The following is a 22,500-nucleotide window of genomic DNA, read 5'->3' as shown; positions in this document are numbered from 1 at the left end:
TCATGGTGGAACCCGCCTCCAGCTTTGATCTTAGCTACATTTCGCACCAACAGATCTAGGATCAGTGGTCGAACGTGTCGTGCTACCAGCAGGGTGTAATCCTTCTCTATGAGAAGATGAGCCAAAATCTCCAGTATAGACTGTCGGTCCTGCTGGTTCCATATCTGAAAACAAAGAGAAGGCGTTATCTCAGGGGCAGGAAATGAACGCATTTAACCAGAGAGAAGATCCTGGTTCCCCCTCCTGCTCAGGCAGAAGATCCTGGTTCCCCCTCCTGCTCAGGCAGAAGATCCTGGTTCCCCCTCCTGCTCAGAGAGAAGATCCTGGTTCTCCCTCCTGCTCAAAGAGAAGATCCTGGTTCTCCCTCCTGCTCAGAGAGAAGATCCTGGTTCTCCCTCCTGCTCAGAGAGAAGATCCTGGTTCCCCCTCCTGCTCAGAGAGAAGATCCTGGTTCTCCCTCCTGCTCAAAGAGAAGATCCTGGTTCTCCCTCCTGCTCAGAGAGAAGATCCTGGTTCTCCCTCCTGCTCAGAGAGAAGATCCTGGTTCTCCCTCCTGCTCAGAGAGAAGATCCTGGTTCTCCCTCCTGCTCAGGCAGAAGATCCTGGTTCCCCCTCCTGCTCAGAGAGAAGATCCTGGTTCTCCCTCCTGCTCAAAGAGAAGATCCTGGTTCTCCCTCCTGCTCAGGCAGAAGATCCTGGTTCTCCCTCCTGCTCAGAGAGAAGATCCTGGTTCCCCCTCCTGCTCAGAGAGAAGATCCTGGTTCCCCCTCCTGCTCAGGCAGAAGATCCTGGTTCTCCCTCCTGCTCAGAGAGAAGATCCTGGTTCCCCCTCCTGCTCAGAGAGAAGATCCTGGTTCTCCCTCCTGCTCAGGCAGAAGATCCTGGTTCCCCCTCCTGCTCAGAGAGAAGATCCTGGTTCTCCCTCCTGCTCAGGCAGAAGATCCTGGTTCTCCCTCCTGCTCAGGCAGAAGATCCTGGTTCTCCCTCCTGCTCAAAGAGAAGATCCTGGTTCTCCCTCCTGCTCAGAGAGAAGATCCTGGTTCTCCCTCCTGCTCAAAGAGAAGATCCTGGTTCCCCCTCCTGCTCAGAGAGAAGATCCTGGTTCTCCCTCCTGCTCAAAGAGAAGATCCTGGTTCCCCCTCCTGCTCAGAGAGAAGATCCTGGTTCTCCCTCCTGCTCAGAGAGAAGATCCTGGTTCTCCCTCCTGCTCAAAGAGAAGATCCTGGTTCTCCCTCCTGCTCAGAGAGAAGATCCTGGTTCTCCCTCCTGCTCAGAGAGAAGATCCTGGTTCTCCCTCCTGCTCAAAGAGAAGATCCTGGTTCTCCCTCCTGCTCAGAGAGAAGATCCTGGTTCTCCCTCCTGCTCAGAGAGAAGATCCTGGTTCTCCCTCCTGCTCAGAGAGAAGATCCTGGTTCTCCCTCCTGCTCAGAGAGAAGATCCTGGTTCTCCCTCCTGCTCAGAGAGAAGATCCTGGTTCTCCCTCCTGCTCAGAGAGAAGATCCTGCAGCCTGTACAAAGTGAACTTCTTTACTACAGCAGGCGTGGAGTCCTGTTTGTTCACAGGTCTGCTCAAAAGCTCTGATTAAAGCAAGGAGTCTCTTCTCGTCTACTGTGTTCCTGTTCAGAGGAACAAAAGGGCAACAAGATCATCTATCTGTGAAGAATCCAGCTGCTGTCACTTCTGTTGTTGCACTGAAGAAAACAAAAATGAAAGAGCTTCTCTACATTTAGAAACGACCCTCCATGTTGACCTTTTCTCCAGCAGGACCGAGCGCAATTTGTGGCAGCGGCAGCGCTTGTGGCACTTGCAGTGGCAGCTCTGATACTTCCGGGTGGTGCCACGGCTTTTAGTGGCACCCGCGGCTTTTAGTGGCACTAGCCACGCCCCCTACCACTGCTGCCATTACACTTCCGGGTGGTGCCACGACTTTTAGGAGTAAGGTCTAGCTGCGGACATTGCCCAGGAAAAACGTTTTTCCTGGGCAATGTCCGCAGCTAGGTATTATTGGATTATTGACTTTTAGTGGCACTAGCCACGACCCCTACCACGGCTTTTAGTGGCACTAGCCACGACCCCTACCACGGCTTTTAGTGGCACTAGCCACGACCCCTACCACGGCTTTTAGTGGCACTAGCCACGCCCCCTACCACTGCTGCCATTACACTTCCGACTTTTAGTGGCACTAGCCACGCCCCCTACCACGACTTTTAGTGGCACTAGCCACGCCTCCTACCACTGCTGCCACGGTACCTGCGGCTGTAGGGACCTCAGTAATTGCAGCACTTATTGCATCATCGGCCTCATCATGCCAACGTTTTTATTTTTTACTTTATTAACAAAATCAAAACAAACAAGGCTGTCACCGAAAATATTTGAAATATTTCAAGCGGTTTACAAATGCGTTTCCCAGTCACTTCATGCATATACAGTGTAATGCAATCAGAAGCGTTAATGCATTTATTTTTTCCATCATTTTTGTTGCTCCCCCAGACGAATCCGTGACAGATCTAGTGGAAGATCCACAGACACTTCCGGGTGGAAGACCGGCGGTGGGTCACCGGCCTCCGGTACAGAGTCAGGAAAAGCAGGGGAGCACCAGAGCCAGATGGAGAGCGCCAGAGCAGTTCTCAATTTCTGAAATAATTTATGACAACTGCTACCAATGTGGATTGTGGAATAAAAAGAGATAAACTGTTAGTTTTCTCAATATTGTCATTGCAATCGGGGCAGATACCGCCATCTGCCGGCTTAAAATGGTTATTGCAGTACATTTTAAACTTTTTTAAAACTATTTCAATCTTCGTTTTCACATACATTCAGTTTACAATGTAACCTACATTCAACGTACTGAAGAATAAAGCAAATAAAAATGACCTCAGTTGAGGAAAATAAAAATTACATTTAGAATTTGCAACAATTACCACATGACACTACACCATAAAATAAATCATGATGCAAAATAATAATAAATTAAAAATGAAATATCATCAACAAACAAAAAATGTTCAGAGGTTAATATTTCAGCATTATATTTCAAACATGTATGATTAATTGGACTGTAATTTAAAGAACAAGAAACTCAGACATTGTTTCGTACTACTCATAAATCCATATGCACAATACAAAACTTTATTGTTGTGAAACCACAATATCTATTAACAATAAACTACATCCCCAAATCCGTTGTAGTGACAAAACAGCCTTTTCACTCCCAAGTTGTTTAAAATGTACTGCAATACCATTTTAAGCCGGCAGATGGCGGTATATGTCCCGATTGCAATGACAATATTGAGAAAACTAACAGTTTATCTCTTTTTATTCCACAATCCACATTGGTAGCAGTTGTCATAAATTATTTCAGAAATTGAGAACTGCTCTGGCGCTCTCCATCTGGCTCTGGTGCTCCCCTGCTTTTCCTGACTCTGTACCGGAGGCCGGTGACCCACCGCCGGTCTTCCACCCGGAAGTGTCTGTGGCTCTTCCACTAGATCTGTCACGGATTCGTCTGGGGGAGCAACAAAAATGATGGAAAAAATAAATGCATTAACGCTTCTGATTGCATTACACTGTATATGCATGAAGTGACTGGGAAACGCATTTGTAAACCGCTTGAAATATTTCAAATATTTTCGGTGACAGCCTTGTTTGTTTTGATTTTGTTAATAAAGTAAAAAATAAAAACGTTGGCATGATGAGGCCGATGATGCAATAAGTGCTGCAATTACTGAGGTCACTACTACAGCCGCAGGTACCGTGGCAGCAGTGGTAGGAGGCGTGGCTAGTGCCACTAAAAGTCGTGGTAGGGGGCGTGGCTAGTGCCACTAAAAGTCGTGGCACCACCCGGAAGTGTAATGGCAGCAGTGGTAGGGGGCGTGGCTAGTGCCACTAAAAGCCGCGGGTGCCACTAAAAGCCGTGGCACCACCCGGAAGTATCAGAGCTGCCACTGCAAGTGCCACTCGTGCTGCCGCTGCCACAAATCGCTCCTGCTGTCTCTCCTTTTCTCCCAGACTGAAGTCACTCAGATCAAACTGAAGATGATCGGACTCAAACTTCACTGATAAATGTCAGAACCTGGTCAGAACCAGACCAAGAGTGTGAAGGAGAGTTGGTTTGTTTACATTTACAGGACACGTCAGCTGACTCCATAACCAGCTGTGATGCTAAGCAGCTATATAAATAATCAACCGAAGCAGTCCTTTATTATGTGGCCTGCTGTTCAGACCCGGTTCACCCACAGTGCCTGCGGTACTGGAGGATTGACCCGGTCCTGACAGCTCACTCAGAACCGGTTCTGTCACGTGTTCACTTATGAATCCGAGACGAAAAGATCCATGTCTTACCTGCTTTGGCAAGTACCGGTGAATCTGGGAGTGACTTTTGTCCACATGTCTGCAAATGATCTCCAACGACGTCAGGTTTACCTCTAAATGCTCCATCCTACGGTTCGGTTCTGACCAGAACCAGCTACAACTAAATCCGGACCGACAACCTTACCAACACGATCCCGATTCTAACGCCGCAATGACAAAAACATCACACTTCATCACTAACTCGCGTGTGCTGCTGTTAAAAGTCTCGCGCACATGTGGGCTGACTGTTTCCGGGTTCCGGACCGCCTTCTTCTGTCGCACAGTGATGACGTTCAACCGGATAGTGACGCTATGGTGTATTTTCAGCTAGAGGCAGCTTTCAGTCGTTTACGGTTATGTTCACCGTTTTCTGGTCTTCGTTTGGCGGTGACAGAATACAGAACCACGGGCGAGTTCCGGTCCAGTTGGACCTTTTAGGCGTTTTTCCCTGTTTGAGCGTTTTTCTCCCAAAAAAACCAACAGAGAGAGCAGGCTAATCAGAGAGCCGCGCGCGCGCCGCGGTTAAATGTGACTACTTCCTGTGTGGAGAATCTTGGCGCGACTCTAGGACTGAAAACGTCACAAAGACAAAATACTCATGCAAGTAAGTCAGCAGTTAAACCGTAACTAAGTTTAATCTAGTTAAATAGTGATCTCGGTTTTTCCCGCTTCGTTGACCCAACGTGCGCCGGTTGTCCGGAGGTGTCTGGTCGGGAAGTCCTGGCTGGTGTAGATGTTGGTGTTGGTGGAGGAGCAGCTCAGATGTTTCACATCCAGTCCTGTGGTGTTTATAACTTTGTTCTTACGAGGTTCAAACTGGCTGACGAGCCAGCTGAATGAGTCATTTCTCTAGATGATCAGGCATGCTCCGGATGAATTGTGGGTTTTTGGCATTTATTTGTTTTCTCAGATTAAACTGAACGGTTCTGCTTGTTTTCCAGGTTCTGCTGACAGCAATCAAAAGGACTTTAGAGAAGATGGAGGCAGGAGAAGCGTCTGGCTGTGAGTTAACAATCGTTTTATATAAAACCTAAAGTTCTCAGTGTCAGTAGATATCCACCTCTCCGGAAACGTCCCAGCCCCGTTTAAAAGGGATGTAACTTAATCAGTCCGCTCATCCCAGCTGCTAACACCATTCGTAACCCCCCAGGTATTAAAGCATTCATCCGTGTGTCTACAGCTCTGCCTCCTGGTGTCAGTGAAGACTCGATGGACCTCTATGGTGACCTGGGCGTTGGGATTAGCAGCAATGCAGGCATGGATCTGCTACAGATGTTTCCAGATGTTTTAAAGTCTTGCTGCATCTGAGCTCATTCGGGTGTTTTTCTTGCTCGTCAGATAAGTCCTCTCCTGTGTGCTCTGAGCTGAGAGAGTCTCTGGACCTGTATGAGGACTTGGTGGCAGAAGAACAGCTGAGTAGAGAGTCCTCGTACGATGAGGTGAGTCACCCTCGTGCTGCTGTCTGCGGCCGTCGGTCCGTTTCACGACCCTGTGTGGTCCGAACTTTGACTCCAGAAGACATGAGCTGATTCCCTTCTGGGTTGAGGCTAACTGGACAGCATTTCTAGGGCTGTACTGTCATAGTTCAGGTCTTCAGTCCATCACAGGAACATATGGAGACAAATGTCCATACACTCACATTCGGCTATGGTTACATACACAAGAGGACACCCACATGTACAAACTTGACGTTAAAAGGCTGCAGCCGGGTGTTAAACCGACAACTCTTGAGCTGCCAGGCAGCCCTGCTACTGACCGTGCAGCCCTAGAACACGTAGTTCTGACCCGTTTCCTCCACATCCTGGTGTAAAACGTTATCTGGGCCTTAACTCCTGGACAATACAAGCCTTCAACGATGTCCAACAGGGACACTAGATGTCTTCTGTTGTTGCTCAGAGGCGCATTTCCTCTCCTTCAAAAGGCTTCTTCACTGTGGTCCTGGGTTGGAGATTCAGAGCTAAGAGTCGTCGGTAGAACAACACACACACACACACACACACACACACACACACACTGAGGTCGAGTCTGAGGGCCCCACACATTGATGAGACCTTTAGGATGAGAGGAGAAACACTTTCAAGCACCAAGAGAAGCTGCCCTGTGTGGGTGCTAGCGCCCTCTGGTGGATGAGGGTCTTCACGAAGATGATCGGTCATCTTCAGCCTCCTCTGTGTTTGTCCTGCAGCTGAAGTCTAAACTACAAGAAGCTCAAACCCAGATTAGAGACCTGCACACAAGGCTGGAGCAGATGGAAGTCCAGGTATGTAGCACTTTGTCTCTCTCCCGCTGCGGATGGGTTAAGTCTTTTTCGTATAAAACACCAACTTTCCTTTCTCATCAGAATCTGGGCCTGAGTAAAGAGAACCACAGCCTCAAGAAGAACATCTCTGCTCTGCTGCGGACAGCCAGGCAGGAAGTGACCCGGAAAGACGCTGAGATCCAGAGGCTGACCCAGTGGTACGCTCCGTCTTTGATACCAGGCTGTAGGGCTGAGCCGTTTGAATTAAAACCAGAAAGATGGATCTTTCCCAGTAAAAAAGCAGAAAGTCTCTTTCTATTTCCTGTAAACTCACACCGATGCTAAGCTAACGCTAGCCTCTCACTGGGCTGACGACAAGCAGGAAAAGGAGTCTCCAAACATCTTGAAACATTCCCGAGTCGCTCACCCTCCTGATCTTACAGTTTGATCAGGTTTCTTCCACAAAGGATTCGGTTTCATGTTTAAAAGGAGGCGGTCTCCTTTAGTCAGGACCTGGTGGCAGAACGCCCCTCCCACAGCAGAGCTCTGGACGTCGGGCAGCCATCTACGTTTACCGGCAGGTAGTCTGGTCCACCCCTGGGAGGAGCTCTGCCCCGGGTCTGGGGTGGGGGGGTGCCTGGTCCGGGTTCGGCGTGGTCCGCTCCACGATTCCCGACAACCCAGGGGTGTGTTGGTTCCCCTGAAACAGGCTAAGGGGTGTGTGTCTTGGTTCAGGTGTGTGTGTTGTTTCCCTGACGACGGCCCAGTCAGATGCTGTTTTGCTTACTGGGAACCCACCAGTGTTTATGGTTCCTGCTGAATGATTGTTTACTTTTTGCTCTTCAAAGGGTTGAGAGAGGTCGAATCAACCATCCGTCTGAGAAGAATCGCCTTCAACATGTGAACTCCTCCGTTCAGACCTCCACAGCGGGTTCCAAAAGCAGGCCAACCCCACTGCCCTCTTCAGGTCTTCCTCCAGCTCCCCAGTCCCAGAAGTCCAATCCCTCAGGAGATCCGGCTCAGGCTTCTCGGAAAGGAAGTACCTCCTCATCCAGATCTTCTGAAGCCTCCTCGCACGAACGTCCCACCAGAGACCCGGAATCAGCAGACAGACCGACTAAACCAGACAAACAAAGGTTCAGGAAACCGTCTGAGTCAGCCGACGGAAGGCGTTCCAACAAGGACTCTCACGACTCCAAGGGCAAACGGACTCGCAGAGAAGACACCGAGCGGACGTCTGATTACCAGTCATGCAACAAAAGGAAACGCGTTGAGGGGGACTTCCTGTTAGGTGGATCTAAAACGTCTTCATCCTCCTTGGAGCACAAGAAGGAGGACAGGCAGGACCAGAGGCCAGATGGAACCCAAAAAGCTTCTGCAGACAACATCATCAAGGTTTTAGGCTCCAGAGGAGGTTCAGATTACAAAAACGTCAAACATGAGAAACACTCGAGCTCGAAGGATGTGAAGAACTCCTCAGGTCAGCATGGCGAACGTAATAAAGACCGAGAAGGAAACCGGCAGAAGGATCCTCAGAGGAAGGCCCACAGAGACCACGAGAGCAGCAGAAGACACCACAGGAGCAGTCACCCTCCGACCAGCAGAGAGCGCGACAAACCGAGACCTAAGGATGGCAGTAAAGACCGGGTGGACAAGAAAAGACCTGAGCGGACTCCTAAAAGACCTCCAGAAGGACCAGTCACTGATGGAAGTAGTCCAAACAGGAAGTTGTGCTTCATGGAAATTTTAAACCTGACTCTTTCACCAAATAAAAAGTCTCCAAACGCCAGCCCTGACGAGCCAGCAGAGAAAGGTGCTGAGACCAAACCAGATGAAGAGGACTCGCAGATCAACATCAGAGACATGTGTGTCATCGATGAGGTGGACAACTGCCATCTAGACTTCGATCATACGGGCCCGTCTCCAGGTCCCCTTAAAGACACAATCACCGAGAGAAGGATGGAGAACCTGAAGGATGTCCAGAAAGAGGACAGAGCTGACAGTTCAGGTCAGATCCAGCTACTGGATCCGGTGGATCAAGTCCACCTTGTGCCAAAGTTGGTGGACGTGTCTGAGCCTTGTGAGGACGGAGCTGTGGTGGCCCCAAACAGCCAGGTCACAGATAAGTCCTGCTCCAGCAGCACATTGGGAAACGTCCCCAGTAACACCTCCGATCCTCCTGCTGGTGTTGGAGAACAACTAACAGGAGAACCTCAGAGAAGATCTCACGACACAACCACAGGAAGCACGGTCATGTCTCACTCTGAAGACATGGACATTTCTGAAATCGTAGCTAAAGAGGATTGTCTCAAAGGTGGTAAAGCTCCTGCTTACTCACCTCCCATGTGCCTTCAGGACCGCTGCTCTCCTTCTTCCACCAGTGCTACTCCTGGTGAACGAGAAGGTACAAGAGGCTCAGACTCTGTATCGAGCACCACCAGCCTGGACTCTGTCCCACAGGAAGGGGTGAGTCTAACAGAGGCCATCTACATTTTAACTAAAACGGATGTGGACCTGAGGGAAGGCAGTCCAGGCCTGGCTCATCCTAGTCCAGGCTGCACTGGTGTGTCCAAGGTCAGCAGCACCACGGAGGAGAAGACACTACCGGACAAGTACAACCTTCTCTCCGTTACTCCCCAAAAATACCCAACAAAGGTCCATGGGTCCAGCATGGACATGCCCAGTCCTGTGCCATTATTCCATGATGAGGACTCCATGATGCGTACGCTGAGTGGTCTCAGAAGACTTCCTGACGCCATCAGCCCTCTGAGGAGCCCAGTTCGGATCACTAAACGAAGCCTGGTCTTCATCCAGAACAAGCCTGGACACGTCAAGCGTCTTCATAAGGGTGAGCCTGACTAATGCTTACATGGTTTTAGTTCACTACACATGTGTCCCGGCCTCCAGGAGACGTCGTTATGATGCTTCATGGTGGTGGTTGACACGTGCTTCTGTAGCCCTTTTGTAGGTTGTTTTTTTTTTCTGTTTTTGTGGTGATTTTGGGTTATTTATTCAGCATTAATTCAAAGTGAATTACAACTGATGATGTAAACATAGTCAAGTATCTTATGAGCTTGTTTTTGGTCTGTGGGAGAAAAGCCACACATGCATGAGCAGAACACGTTAACTCCACACATGCATGAGCAGAACATGCTAACTCCACACATGCATGAGGAGAACATGCTAACTCCACACATGCATGTTAACTCCACACATGCATGAGGAGAACATGCTAACTCCACACATGCATGAGGAGAACATGCTAACTCCACACATGCATGTTAACTCCACACATGCATGAGCAGAACATGCTAACTCCATACATGTATGAGGAAAACACGCCAACTCCACACATGCATGAGAACACGCTAACTCCACACATGCATGAGGAGAACACGCTAACTCCACACATGCATGAGGAGAACACGTTAACTCCACACATGCATGAGGAGAACATGTTAACTCCACACATGCATGAGGAGAACACGTTAACTCCACACATGCATGAGGAGAACATGTTAACTCCACACATGCATGAGGAGAACATGCTAACTCCACACATGCATGAGGAGAACATGCTAACTCCGCACATGCATGAGGAGAACATGCTAACTCCACACATGCATGAGGAGAACATGCTAACTCCACACACGCATGTTAACTCCACACAAGCATGAGCAGAACATGCTAACTCCATACATGTATGAGGAAAACACGCCAACTCCACACATGCATGAGGAGAACACGCTAACTCCACACATGCATGAGGAGAACACGCTAACTCCACACATGCATGAGGAGAACACGTTAACTCCACACATGCATGAGGAGAACACGCCAACTCCACACATGCATGAGGAGAACACGCTAACTCCACACATGCATGAGGAGAACACGTTAACTCCACACATGCATGAGGAGAACACGCTAACTCCACACACGCATGAGGAGAACACGCTAACTCCACACTTGCATGAGGAGAACATGCTAACTCCACACATGCATGAGAACATGCTAACTCCACACATGCATGAGAACACGCTAACTCCACACATGCATGAGGAGAACACGCTAACTCCACACATGCATGAGGAGAACACGCTAACTCCACACATGCATGAGGAGAACATGCTAACTCCACACATGCATGAGAACATGCTAACTCCACACATGCATGAGGAGAACACGCTAACTCCACACACGCATGTTAACTCCACACAAGCATGAGCAGAACATGCTAACTCCACACATTTATGAGGAGAACACGCCAACTCCACACATGCATGAGGAGAACACGCTAACTCCACACATGCATGAGGAGAACACGCTAACTCCACACATGCATGAGGAGAACACGCTAACTCCACACATGCATGAGGAGAACACGCTAACTCCACACATGCATGAGGAGAACACGCTAACTCCACACATGCATGGGGAGTTTAGAGATTTAGATGTTTTTTCACCATCCTGCACATTTAACTTTCTCTCCTCTTGTCATTTACAGACTTTTCCACTTCTGCCGCTGATCCCAGCTCAAAGAAGTTGGATGTAAACAAAGACGGCACATATCCAGGTTCCCCTTCCAAATGTGAAACCCAGAACCAGGTGACGGTGGGATCCGATGTACCACTGAGTGTTGCTGACACTGATCTGGAAGAGGGGGAAATTTTAAGTGAGAGTGATGAGGCTTCCAGTCCACATGCTCCAGCCACCAAGAGGCCACCTCCACTAGAGCCAGTCAGAAATAAGACCAGTGCTGCTCCTGTGTTAAGGAAAAGATCTGAAGAGAGGCGGGTGTCTCCTAGAGAAACACGTGAAGCAGCAGGAGCATCAACACCAAGTCCCAGGAGTCGCTTCAAAACTGTCTGTCCTGCTGCTAGCAAGGCTTCCTTTTCCACCGAGGAGGAGATAATGGAGACGTTTAAGGTGGTTCGAACTGAGATCAGAAAAAAGTACATGAAGCTCCATAAAACGTTCCCCAAGAAGAGCTTCTATGGTGTGATGGACAACTTTCAGAAGTCTTTTGTGGAGTTTGTGGAGGGTGCTGATTTTGGTCAGATCTGCAGTCATCCAGAGGAGCTGAAGTCTAAGCTGAGGAAACTCATAGATTCTGTCTTCTGCAAAGTCTTAAATAACGGCATCGTGAAGCGCATCTTTGAGCAGCAAGCTGTGGACCTGAAGCAGAAGCTCTGGGACTTTGTGGACATTCAAGTGGACTATTTATTCAAGGACATAAATGGGACTCTGAAGAGTCTTTGCAAACCAGCCAAAGCTTTGGCTAAGGACAGAAAGTCCAGTGCAGAGGACAGAAAGTCCAGTGCGGAGGACAGGAAGTCCAGTGCGGAGGACAGAAAGTCCAGTGCGGAGGACAGGAAGTCCAGTGCGGAGGACAGAAAGTCCAGTGCGGAGGACAGGAAGTCCAGTGCGGAGGACAGGAAGTCCAGTGCGGAGGACAGGAAGTCCAGTGCGGAGGACAGGAAGTCCAGTGCGGAGGACAGGAAGTCCAGTGCAGAGGACAGGAAGTCCAGTGCAGAGGACAGGAAGTCCAGTGCGGAGGACAGAAAGTCCAGTGCGGAGGACAGGAAGTCCAGTGCGGAGGACAGGAAGTCCAGTGCGGAGGACAGGAAGTCCAGTGCAGAGGACAGGAAGTCCAGTGCGGAGGACAGAAAGTCTGGACAGGCTTCTGTGGAGAAGTCACAGTGTAAACCGAAGGAGGCTCCTCAGCCTCCTGGTCTGAACCGGACCAGTTCTTACAGAACTGGCCTGGGAAGCAGAGGCAAAGACATCAGGATGACGAGTGTAGAGGTGAACAGCAATCCACCAAACTACCAGAACACACACTCTGTGGTTGAACTCCTCCCCTGTAAAAGTCCTCCCCAGACCCCTGACACAAGAATTTCTTCTCTGCTGGTCTCTCAGAACAGCTCCATGCTGGATAAGACGGACTTTGAGCTTCTCACAGAGCAGCAGACCTCCAGTCTGACGTACAATCTGGTGAGAGATGCTCAGATGGGGGAAATATTCAAGTGTCTCCTCCAAGGGTCGGACCTGTTGGACAGTGGTGGGCTCGGTGGAGACGGCATGGCGTGGGCATTTGGTACTCCAAGAAAAGATGAAGAAAGGTTCCTCGGCATCACCACACCATCAAAGTTCTCTTCCCCCTCCAAGCTGCTCACCCCGGCCAAGTTTGATACTCCACACAAGCTCCTTGCGACGTGGAGCAGTATTTCTCCTCACAGAGTCTTGTCTCCTCAAGCCAAACACACCATCCCCCTGAACCCTGCCGTGTTTGATGAAAGCTGTCTCCTGGAAGTCCCATCACAAAACCGGATGTTGCTGCAGACGAGCCAGAAGTCCTACTCCATCCTGGCAGAAGACTTGGCCGTGTCTCTAACCCTTCCCTCTCCTTTAAAGTCCGACAGCCACCTCAGCTTCCTGCAGCCGTCCAGCATGCAGATGGGGTCCACTCCTGACAGCGTCATCAGCGCCCACTTCAGCGAGGACGCCCGGCTGGACGAGGAAGACGCTACAGAGCACGACATTCGCCTGATCCTGGACACGGACAACTCCAGCTCTGGCAACAGCAGCAGTGTGACCTCAGAGACACTGGCGACCCCGTTTGTCTTCAAGCCGGACGTCCCTATGAGAGCTCTGGTGACCGAGAAGTCCAATGACCACTTCATTGTCAAAATTCAACACGCAAAGACGAGCCTGAGCGTTTCGGTCAACGCTGAAGAGAGGTTAGCAGAAGATCAGCAGCCCAAAGACCACGGTGGGTTAACAGACAAGTCTCCAGATGATCCCGGTGCTCCACCTTCAGATGACCACCGTCCCAACATCACTGGAGACTCTGGACTTGGCCAGATAGGAAATGAGTCAGACCACCATGTTGTTTTACTGGAGAGCATAACCGCTCAACATAGTCCACCAAACGCAGGTGAAGATACATCTACTGAACATAGTCCCTCCACAGGTTGTCCTGAGGAGAACTTACCTTCAGACCTGAACAAAGCTTCAGGGTCGGACCAGTACTCGGTCATGGGTGATCTTCCAGAAAATCCAACAAATCCAAGGCAGGAACCTCCTTCAGAGGAACCACAGGAACCGCTCCGTTCCTCTGCGGACACCAAGTGTTCACACATCCAGAACCAGCAGAGCCACATACCACAGGATGCTCCGGAATCCCGGAGGAGGCCCACCATCAACGCCGCTGGCTCGCCTGGAAAAGACCAGAAGATCTGCAACCAGATCAGAAAAAGGAAGAAACAGACGGAGAAAGTAAAAGACGAGAAGTGCAGAGGTGAAGAGGAGAGTCTTAGGGAGATGACTCCTTCTAGAAAGGACAATGAGGAGTCAAACTTGTCGCCGTCAGCCCTGTCACCCAGCAGCCTGTCAGCCAAGAACCTGGTGAGGAAGAAGGGCGAGGTGGTGATGGCATGGACCAGGTCAGTAGCTGTAAAAGTACACTCACATTTCATCGTCACGGCCTAGGTGCTAGCTAGAAGAAGCCATTCAGAACCACTGACACCAGGATGGAAACGTGGTCAGCTGGATGGACTGTTGTCCTGGTTGACCCAAAACCAGACGGTGGTCCGAATCAGCTGAGATGCATCACTGGTGTGTTACCACTAGAGGGAGCCGGTGGTGGCTCCCTCTAGTGGTAACACACCAGTGATGCATCTCTAGAACCACCATCAGAAGAGTCATGAGTCCCGTTGGTAGAGATGAACCAGAACAGGCTCCGCTGGTACCGAACACAGCCCAGAGCTGGAACATTCCAGAATCGGGTCACCGAATCAAAACAAACATCTTTTTTATCAGAGACTTTAAGTTTCCACTTACTCAACAAACGTAATGACAGAAACATCCAGATTTTAGACCCAACTTCTGAGTTCAACCCAAATCAGCTGTTCATTATTATGTAACAGAAGTAAAAGCTGCGTCCACCAGGGGGCAGCGCGCGTGTGTAGGGCTGGATGATGTTTTACACACCGGAGGGATTCTTCTGCACTAGGACCATGCTGGAGGTCCGGCTGGAGAAGTTTAACAGTATCCTTGTTCTCTTCCAGAGATGAAGATCGGGCCATCCTGGTGGATCTGAAGAAGAACGGTGCTTCACGAGAAACCTTTAATGCGCTGTCAGAGAAGCTCAACAAGCCCTCGGGCCAGGTGACCCCATCTCCACTGTTGCATCACGCGTTGTTGAGCTGAATTAATGGATGACTCTGGGTTTCTAGATTGCTCACAGGTTCTACCAGCTCATGAAGCTGTTCAAGAAGCAGAAGATGGACACCTGACCTGATCCGGAGCAGCAGGAGAACAGCACCAGCGCTGGGCTGAAGGTCACTAAACATCTGCATTTCTGGGTGGAACCTTTGTGCGAGGTGTGAACTTGATGCCTGGAGCAGCAGCAGCCTTGAATCATTGTTGTAGATGCACTTTTTGGTTTCAGCAGAACTCACCAGGACCACCACTACAGCCTCGGATCTGGATACTTGCTGATATTCAGACTATTTTGTTTTTCTTACAGAAAAACTCGACTATGAAATTGGTGCAGAATCTGTGCTTTTGTATTTTAGCTTTTGTTACATGTTCCAAAACGAGTGTGAATACTTTTGTTGTTATGCTAGAACCTTCCTACGTTCCTGAGAATAAAAATTCCTGTGTGGGAAGAACTGGAAGTGTCTTCTATCAGTCATTAATGTGTTTCTCTAACACATCTGAATACATGACTAATGGCTGGGGGCGGGGCTCTTTCCATCATGCAGTCACTCAGAGACCCAAACGTTCTGAGGTTTCGGTGGTAAGGGAGGAGACGGGCTGCTCCGGTGTCCTCCAGCCCAGAAGCACGCGTGTCAAGTTAACTAGTCGTGAGTGGCTGTCTCAGAGTCTGATGGACTGGACACCTGTCCAGCGTGTCCCTGATGGAGGCATCCTGAGAGCCTGTGAAGAGGATGAGATGTGATCAATGTCTTCTCCAGCGTCATGGAGCACCTCAGTCCCACTGGGAACCTGTGAGTCGTCCATCAGAGACAGGAGGACAAACAACACCGATGAGGAATGATTCCAGATGGTTGTTTCTGTTTGCAGCAGAAAACCGGATCAGGCAGAAGTTAATAAACCACGAATGCTCAAGACAATTGTTGAGCTGTTTGGATGCAAGGAGCAGACGTCTGAACCAACAGTTCAGCATGGTGGTGACAGCATCATGATGTGGGTCTGGTGCACAAAGTGGATGGTAGAATGAAGGAAGAGGAGAGGAACTACCTCCAGGGTCTACGACCTCACCACTTACTCCATCAGTAGATGACTGAGCTTGGACGGAGTTGGGTCCACCAGGACGATCATCCCAAACATGTCAGCTAGGATGAAGCAGGCTGACGTCTCTGAAGGACCTTCCAGTCTGAAAGCAAACCCATTGTGGATGATTAAAGGTCTGGTATGTGCCAAGAAGCTGGCCCGTTTAAAGAAATTCAAGAGTCAAAAATCAGGCGGGACTAAAGCGGGCGCTTGGAGACCTAAAGAGTGGTCGAGGCCCGGGGCGACTAACCAGATACTACTGGAGGTGTGACCGAGTGTGTATGGCTCAAATATCTACATGTATGAAGAAACCTGAAAGAACCATTCCTGCTGACAGGTGTGTGACCTGATACCTGTGGTTCATGTAGGTGGACTGACGCTACAGCGAGGCTGGCTTTCAGAGGAAAGTCATCCGTGGTGTGAGGGAGCTGCGTGAACATCTCCATCTGTGCTATTTCTAGTTTTGTGTCCTAATAAAACCGTGGCAGGGTGAACCCCCCTCAGGGCGTTACAGGCTCATGTGGTGGATCGATAGGTTCAAACAGGAGTCCTAGTTTGCAGCAGCGATGGAACGGTGTCAGCCTGGGTGCACTGTCGGGTCTCTGTCACCACGGAAATAACCGTGCTGCATCAAGTCCCCCCACAGGGACAGCAGAGCACCTGTAGCGACACTTTGTCACAGTTGTTCAACCTTTTTAGAGCTTTTGGATGTTTCTGCGACTCCTGAGAGCCGGGGATGATATGAGAGAAGATGGGGGATTGGAACCTGTTGGGCAGCATCTTAGAAGAAGTTCACATCCATTCCACCATTGTGGGGAAGATCTGGCTCACCATCCTGTTTATTTTCCGGATGCTTGTGCTCGGCGTTGCAGCCGAAGACGTCTGGGACGATGAGCAGAGTGAGTTTGTCTGCAACACGGAGCAGCCTGGCTGCAAGAACGTCTGCTACGACCAGGCTTTCCCCATCTCACTCATACGTTACTGGGTCCTGCAGATCATCTTCGTGTCCTCGCCCTCACTGGTCTACATGGGCCATGCCTTGTACCGCCTGAGGACTCTCGACAAAGAGAGACACAAGAAGAAAGCTTATCTGAAATCCGAGCTGGAGGGAGCTGACCCCGACCAGGAGGACCACAAAAGGATCGAGCGAGAACTTAGGAAGCTGGACGAGCAGAAGAAAGTAAGAAAAGCCCCTCTCAGAGGCTCTCTGCTGCGTACCTATGTTTTCCACATCCTGACCAGGTCTGTGGTGGAGGTGGGCTTCATCACGGGTCAGTGTGCCCTGTATGGCGTCAGGCTGTCCCCTCTGTACAAGTGTGAGCGGTCGCCCTGTCCCAACAGCGTGGACTGCTTTGTGTCACGACCAACAGAGAAGAACATTTTCATGGTGTTCATGCTCGTCGTCGCTGGAGTTTCTCTGTTCCTCAACCTTCTGGAGATTTTCCATCTGGGAGTAAAGAAGATCAAACAGAGCCTGTATGGGTACAAGTACGGAGACGATGACAGCGTGTGCAGGTCAAAGAAGAACTCCGTGGTGCAGCAGGTTGGTCTGCTCAGCAACTCTCCACAGAGGCTGATGCAGCTCACCCAGGTCTCCTGTCCTGCTGCGGCAGAGCCACACAAGCTGGTCCTGGGGGAGGTCCTGCCCTACAACCTGGCACCAAGGTCTTCTCAGAACCTGGAGGGCTTGACCAGCTCGAGCCAGCCGCCCACTCAGATGTACCGGCCAAGCCTCACTGACACCCACGGCGTGCAGCAGCTGGGGGCCGTTGAGCAGCGTCACTCTCTGGACAACAGGAAGCCGTCCTGCAGCAGTGACGATTCAAACGGACGTCAGGGTTCAATCAAGCCACGCTTTTCAAATCCTCGAGAAACGTTGGTGGGCAGTCACATGGAGATCCCCGCAGCCCTGAAGAACCAGCAGAGGAAGCTGAGCAAAGTGAGTGTTTACAAAGAGCTCAGCGACATGAGTGACTCCCCAGAGAGCGATCACCCCCCTACCGCCAGGAAGTGCAGTTTCATGTCCCGAGGACTGTCCGAGGCCCAGCTGGCCAGCCCGTCTGACAGCGGCGCCTCTCAGAGCGGAACTGACTCTGAAACCCAGCACCTCAACCAAGGGGAGAGCCCGGTCATGACCCCACCTCCTCCAGCGGGTGGGAGGAGGATGTCCATGGTGAGGAAGTTTACCAGCATGACTGCTGCCTCGCGTTAGAGCTCCCTCCTAACTCGACTAAACCAGTACAGGTGTTTTAGTTTACTGTAAACCAACTCCTCTGCTCATGCCTTGCAGTGCAGATCCGTTCTGCTGAGCGAGGTGCGAGCCACAACAAAGCTCCATGTCTGCTTGTGGTTCTTAGGAATGTCTCGGTCCAGTTCGGTCCAGTCCGGTTTGGTCCAGTTCGGTTCGGTCCAGTTGTTTTTGATTTGAGCTCTGGCCCGTCTGTTGTAGATCTGGCATTGGGGGGCACTATAGCGCCCTCTAGGGAGAACCTTGGTCTCGCTCTAATTTGATTAATGATAATTTCAAATAAAATTATAATAATAGGGTTTAAAGGGCAGAAGTGAAGAAAGTACATTTTAATAAAAACATTCCCAAATCACTGTTATTCACAATAACGCTTCCATTAGACCATCCATGTTAGAGCAGTCCAGCAGAAACACTGACAGCATCCAACCCCAAATAAAATATTAGCTAGACATATGTTCTGTAAGAATCGACCACATGCGCGCTACAAACACACTCGTTTAAAAACACGATGACAGATAGCTGCTCTGCAATCAGGACATGATCATAAATAGATTTTCCCACATTTGATCAATTAATTTGATGTTTTTGCTCATAATTATCATTGTGGGTTTTTTACATAGCAAACTGATTACAGCAGGTACAGCTAAACACACACACACACACACACACACACACACACACACACACACACACACACACACACACACACACACACACACACACACACACACACTTGTATTTGTATCCTTGTGAGGACCTTTCATTGGCTTCCATTCATCTTAGTGACCTGGAGAAGGAATTCTACCTTTTTCTGATTTTCTGATCCTTCTGATTTCTGACAAACAACGCTGACCAGGACAATGAACCAACACAGCAGTGAGACACAGACAGGGTTTTATACACGGGGCAGGATGATTGGGAGATGAGCTGCAGGTGCGTGGGGAGAGAGAAACCTGGTCAAATCAATTTACTAATCAGGGAGGGGAATCTAAGCTGAGGAGGGGAAATAGAACATGACCTATGAATAATAACCAAACCTAAAGACTAGAAGAACAAGACAAATAACTAATGATCTAAGGAGGAAAGAACAACTGGTGGGGAAGGACCAAGGAAGGAACCTAGAAGAAAACCTGAACCTATGAAACTACAGGGAAAAACTAGCTAGATAATATAAATACAAATAAAACTAAAGAATAAGTGAACCTGGGAAACCTGGTGGGAGCTGGAGACACGCAGGGGCACAGGAAGCTTAGGTACACATGAGGGGGATCCTACAGGCACACTTGGAGGGGCTGGAGACCTAAAGGGGCACAGAAACCCAAGGGGAGGACCCAGAATGGGGCTGGGGAACACAAGGAGGCACATAAGGAGAACCTAGAGGGGGGCTGGAGAATACATGAGGGGGACGCAGAACGCAGACCATGACAAGAAGCATCCTTTCCAGGAGTGATGCTGAAAAACTAGTTCATGCATTTATTACATCAAGACTGGATTACTGTAATTCATTACTCTCAGGAAGTCCACAGAATGTAGTTAAAAGTCTTCAGCTTGTCCAAAATGCTGCAGCTAGAGTTCTGATGAGAATTAAAAAGAGAGATCATATCTCTCCTGTCTTAGCTTCCCTACATTGGCTACCTGTTAAATTCAGAATAGATTTTAAGATCCTTCTTCTCACATATAAAGCTCTTAATAATCAAGCTCCATCATACATCAGTAATCTGATTGTTCCATATGTTCCTAACCGAGCACTTCGCTCTCAGACTGCAGGTCTACTGGTGGTTCCCAGAATATCTAAACTTAGGATGGGAGGCAGATCTTTTAGTTATCAGGCTCCTCTCCTGTGGAACCAGCTCCCAGCTTTAGTCCGTGAGGCAGACACCTTGTCTACTTTTAAGAATAGGCTCAAAACATTTTTATTTGATAGGGCCTATGGTTAAAATCTGATGTTAGCCTAAATCTGGACAAGTGGGGGATTACAGGGAGGTGGAGTGTACAGTCGGTAAAGACGGCTCTCCCTTGCCCTGCCTCCAACATGCCTCCATCTAAATAGGATAGATTATCCAGAGTTATCTCTGTAGTTATGCTGCTATAGGCTTAGACTGCTGGAGGACACACTGACCACTTTTCACACTCGACTACTTTCTTCTACAGTCTGCTCTTTAACTGTATTATTTCCTGCTATTTCAGCTGTTAACTTTATTTTCTCTCTAAGTGTTTTTGTCCCCAGAAGAAGCTACAACGACGTTCTGCTGAGCTGTGGTGGCCTCATGGAGGGGGCCATCGACTAGCACACTGCTGCTAACCACTTAAACATTCTCCCTCTCCTGATAATAACTTTTTACTCTCTTTGACGTTGGATGTGCTACTACTAGTTTACCCGTTTAATTATAGATCCACTAGGATATATACAATAAAGTTTATCTTTCACCTAATAGAATATTCACTAAGAAATCACAATAGAACTATAGACACATTACTTTGTCGTGTGTGTGTGTGTGTGTGTGTGTGTGTGTGTGTGTGTGTGTGTGTGTGTGTGTGAAATGTTCATACTTTGAGTTAGATCGTTTGATTGTAACATGAATACGTTGCCGGACACGCTGGTCAGTGTTTTTAGACTAAATATTAATGAAAAATGCACAAAAATTGTGATTTCTTATTTATTATTGTGTGAGAAACCATCATGACCCTTTTTTAACTGTCGGTCAAAATGAAACCAAACATGTGTGGTCTACCTCTGACTGGTGTCTCTGCACCTGCTCGTAACTCACATCGATAATAACCTGTTTAATGAAGGCCCATCCAGCAAACACACCTGGCCCAGCGCCTGTGTTAGTGGAGTCGTGTTTCTGGACGGCTACTTTTTACTTGTACTTATTAAATATGTTGAAGTAGTGCTACGTTTACCCGAGTGATATACTTTCAGCAGTAATGAAACGTCTGGGCTCCGTTTGTTTCCTTTGAGGTGGTAGAGATCTACGATGTCGACCGCAGAGCGATCCACGCCCCTTCAGAAGTCCATCCCTGTAAGGGACGTGTTCTTCATCCATCCTGCTTCAGCTGTGGCTCACCCGAGCAACACGAGGCACACACCTAAGGTGGCGCTAAGGGGGTGTGGCTGACATGCAGGTCACGTGTCTGACAAGGACAGACTAAGTCTGATAATCTGAGTAATTGACCCCATGGAGCTTTGAATTCTGGGTAAAGAAGCTCCACTTTAGTTACATCTGCTGAAAGGACATCGTTCCCAAAGTCTCTTAAACTTTAAAATCCTTTTCAAAGGGAATCGTTTTACTGGCCAAAGTAAAAATCTAAAATGTTCTAACCAGACCTGCTTCTGACTCATGGACGTAATTTTCACTGTAGAAGTAGGGGGGACACGGGGGGGGGGGGGGGGATCTCTACAGTATGCTCTAATAGGAAACAGGCTTCAACATAAACAGTTGTTTCCTGCTTGGTCCTGGAGCTCAACCAGTGTCAATTTAATATAGCCTAATATTGTTTTTGGATGGTAAAAGGTACAGGGGTCAAAACTTGACTTCGGAAAAAGTGTGTGTGTGTGTGGGGGGGGGGGGGGACATGTCCCCCCTGTCCCCCCCAAAAAATTACGTCCATGTTCTGACTGTTGTTTCTGTCTGTGACTTGAACAATAACTCAGCATTGATTTGTTGTTTCAGAGCATGATTCTGGAGTTGTCTTCAATCATGAAGAAGTAAACTGTTTCAGCGCTGGACCTGGTTCTGGTTCTGGTTCTGCCTGACACCAGCAAGGACTTCGTCATCACCCCCGAACCCCCTGGACACGGCTCACGTTCACATGTTCGTGTCAGAGCCGTTTACTAATGAGACCACACAACAGAATGCTGCAGCAGTACCCAGGACAGGTGCACGGCTGCCTGCCAGACGGTCCCGTGGTCGTCATCTCGCCACCAGCACCCGTCTTCCTCCACGTTCAACGACTTTAACCAAACTGTGAGACAATTTGCCAAAAATCTAGACTGATTAAATAGAACTTGAGCAGTTTTCTAGATTAAAATGACAAAGTTTTCTTATGGCGGCGCGAATGGTATCTCTGTTGCCTCACGGCAAGAAGGTTGCAGGTTTGAATCCAGGTTGTGGCTTTTCTGTAAGGAATTAGCATGTTGTCTCTCTCCAGGTTTTGTCCAGGTGCTCCAGCCTTCCTCCACAGACCTACGTAATAACCAGTTTAACTTTATGATGTCATTCAACAACAACCTAACAGTAATAAAGATGTAAAACTAGCCTTGCTCCATGCAGCGCCTCCACCAGGGGGCAGCGTGTCTAGGACAGGATGCTGCTCTGGATGATTTGAGGTCAGATGCGGTGTGATGAGGATTATTTG

The 22,500-nt window shown here is 49.1% G+C and overlaps 3 protein-coding genes across 5 annotated transcripts in view; 2 read left to right on the top strand and 1 right to left on the bottom strand.

Moving 5' to 3' along the window:
* Positions 1-4,604, bottom strand: part of mdn1 (midasin AAA ATPase 1) — an 87,907-nt gene extending 83,303 nt beyond the window's left edge. For all 3 annotated transcript variants that reach the window (XM_054733747.1, XM_054733748.1, XM_070549768.1), the window contains exons 1-2: positions 4,343-4,604; positions 1-164 (exon numbers count right to left, since the gene is read on the bottom strand). The exon at positions 1-164 is cut by the window's left edge and continues 63 nt beyond it. In XM_054733747.1, coding sequence (XP_054589722.1) covers positions 1-164; positions 4,343-4,438 — 260 coding nt within the window. In that variant the 5' untranslated portion in view covers positions 4,439-4,604. The remainder of the gene's footprint in view (positions 165-4,342) is intronic.
* Positions 4,605-4,819: 215 nt separating this feature from the next.
* casp8ap2 (caspase 8 associated protein 2) lies at positions 4,820-15,024 on the top strand. Its single transcript, XM_015975452.3, has 10 exons — positions 4,820-4,955; positions 5,293-5,353; positions 5,532-5,606; positions 5,690-5,790; positions 6,537-6,611; positions 6,693-6,808; positions 7,439-9,438; positions 11,098-14,038; positions 14,663-14,762; positions 14,831-15,024. Exons 1-10 carry the CDS (start codon positions 4,950-4,952, stop codon positions 14,888-14,890), a joined length of 5,535 nt encoding a protein of 1,844 aa, XP_015830938.2. The 5' UTR covers positions 4,820-4,949; the 3' UTR covers positions 14,891-15,024.
* Positions 15,025-16,475: 1,451 nt separating this feature from the next.
* gja10b (gap junction protein alpha 10 b) lies at positions 16,476-21,956 on the top strand. The gene is made up of 2 exons (XM_015975453.3): positions 16,476-18,066; positions 21,816-21,956. Exons 1-2 carry the CDS (start codon positions 16,645-16,647, stop codon positions 21,852-21,854), a joined length of 1,461 nt encoding a protein of 486 aa, XP_015830939.2. The 5' UTR covers positions 16,476-16,644; the 3' UTR covers positions 21,855-21,956.
* Positions 21,957-22,500: the final 544 nt, after the last annotated feature.

The sequence above is a fragment of the Nothobranchius furzeri genome, chromosome 3 (genome assembly GCF_043380555.1).
Source record: "Nothobranchius furzeri strain GRZ-AD chromosome 3, NfurGRZ-RIMD1, whole genome shotgun sequence".
In the NCBI taxonomy this organism is placed as follows: Eukaryota; Metazoa; Chordata; class Actinopteri; order Cyprinodontiformes; family Nothobranchiidae; genus Nothobranchius; species Nothobranchius furzeri.
This window is presented reverse-complemented; position numbering and strand designations above follow the sequence as displayed.

Excerpts from the sequence above, each read along its gene's own strand:
- casp8ap2 (XM_015975452.3), top strand. Across the intron at positions 5,791-6,536 it reads GAGAGTCCTCGTACGATGAG|CTGAAGTCTAAACTACAAGA; the intron begins GTGAGTCACCCT and ends TTTGTCCTGCAG. Across the intron at positions 6,809-7,438 it reads ATCCAGAGGCTGACCCAGTG|GGTTGAGAGAGGTCGAATCA; the intron begins GTACGCTCCGTC and ends TGCTCTTCAAAG.
- gja10b (XM_015975453.3), top strand. The coding sequence starts at position 16,645 with ATGGGGGATTGGAACCTGTTGGGCAGCATCTTAGAAGAAGTTCACATC. Across the intron at positions 18,067-21,815 it reads GTGGGAGGAGGATGTCCATG|AGCATGATTCTGGAGTTGTC; the intron begins GTGAGGAAGTTT and ends TTGTTGTTTCAG.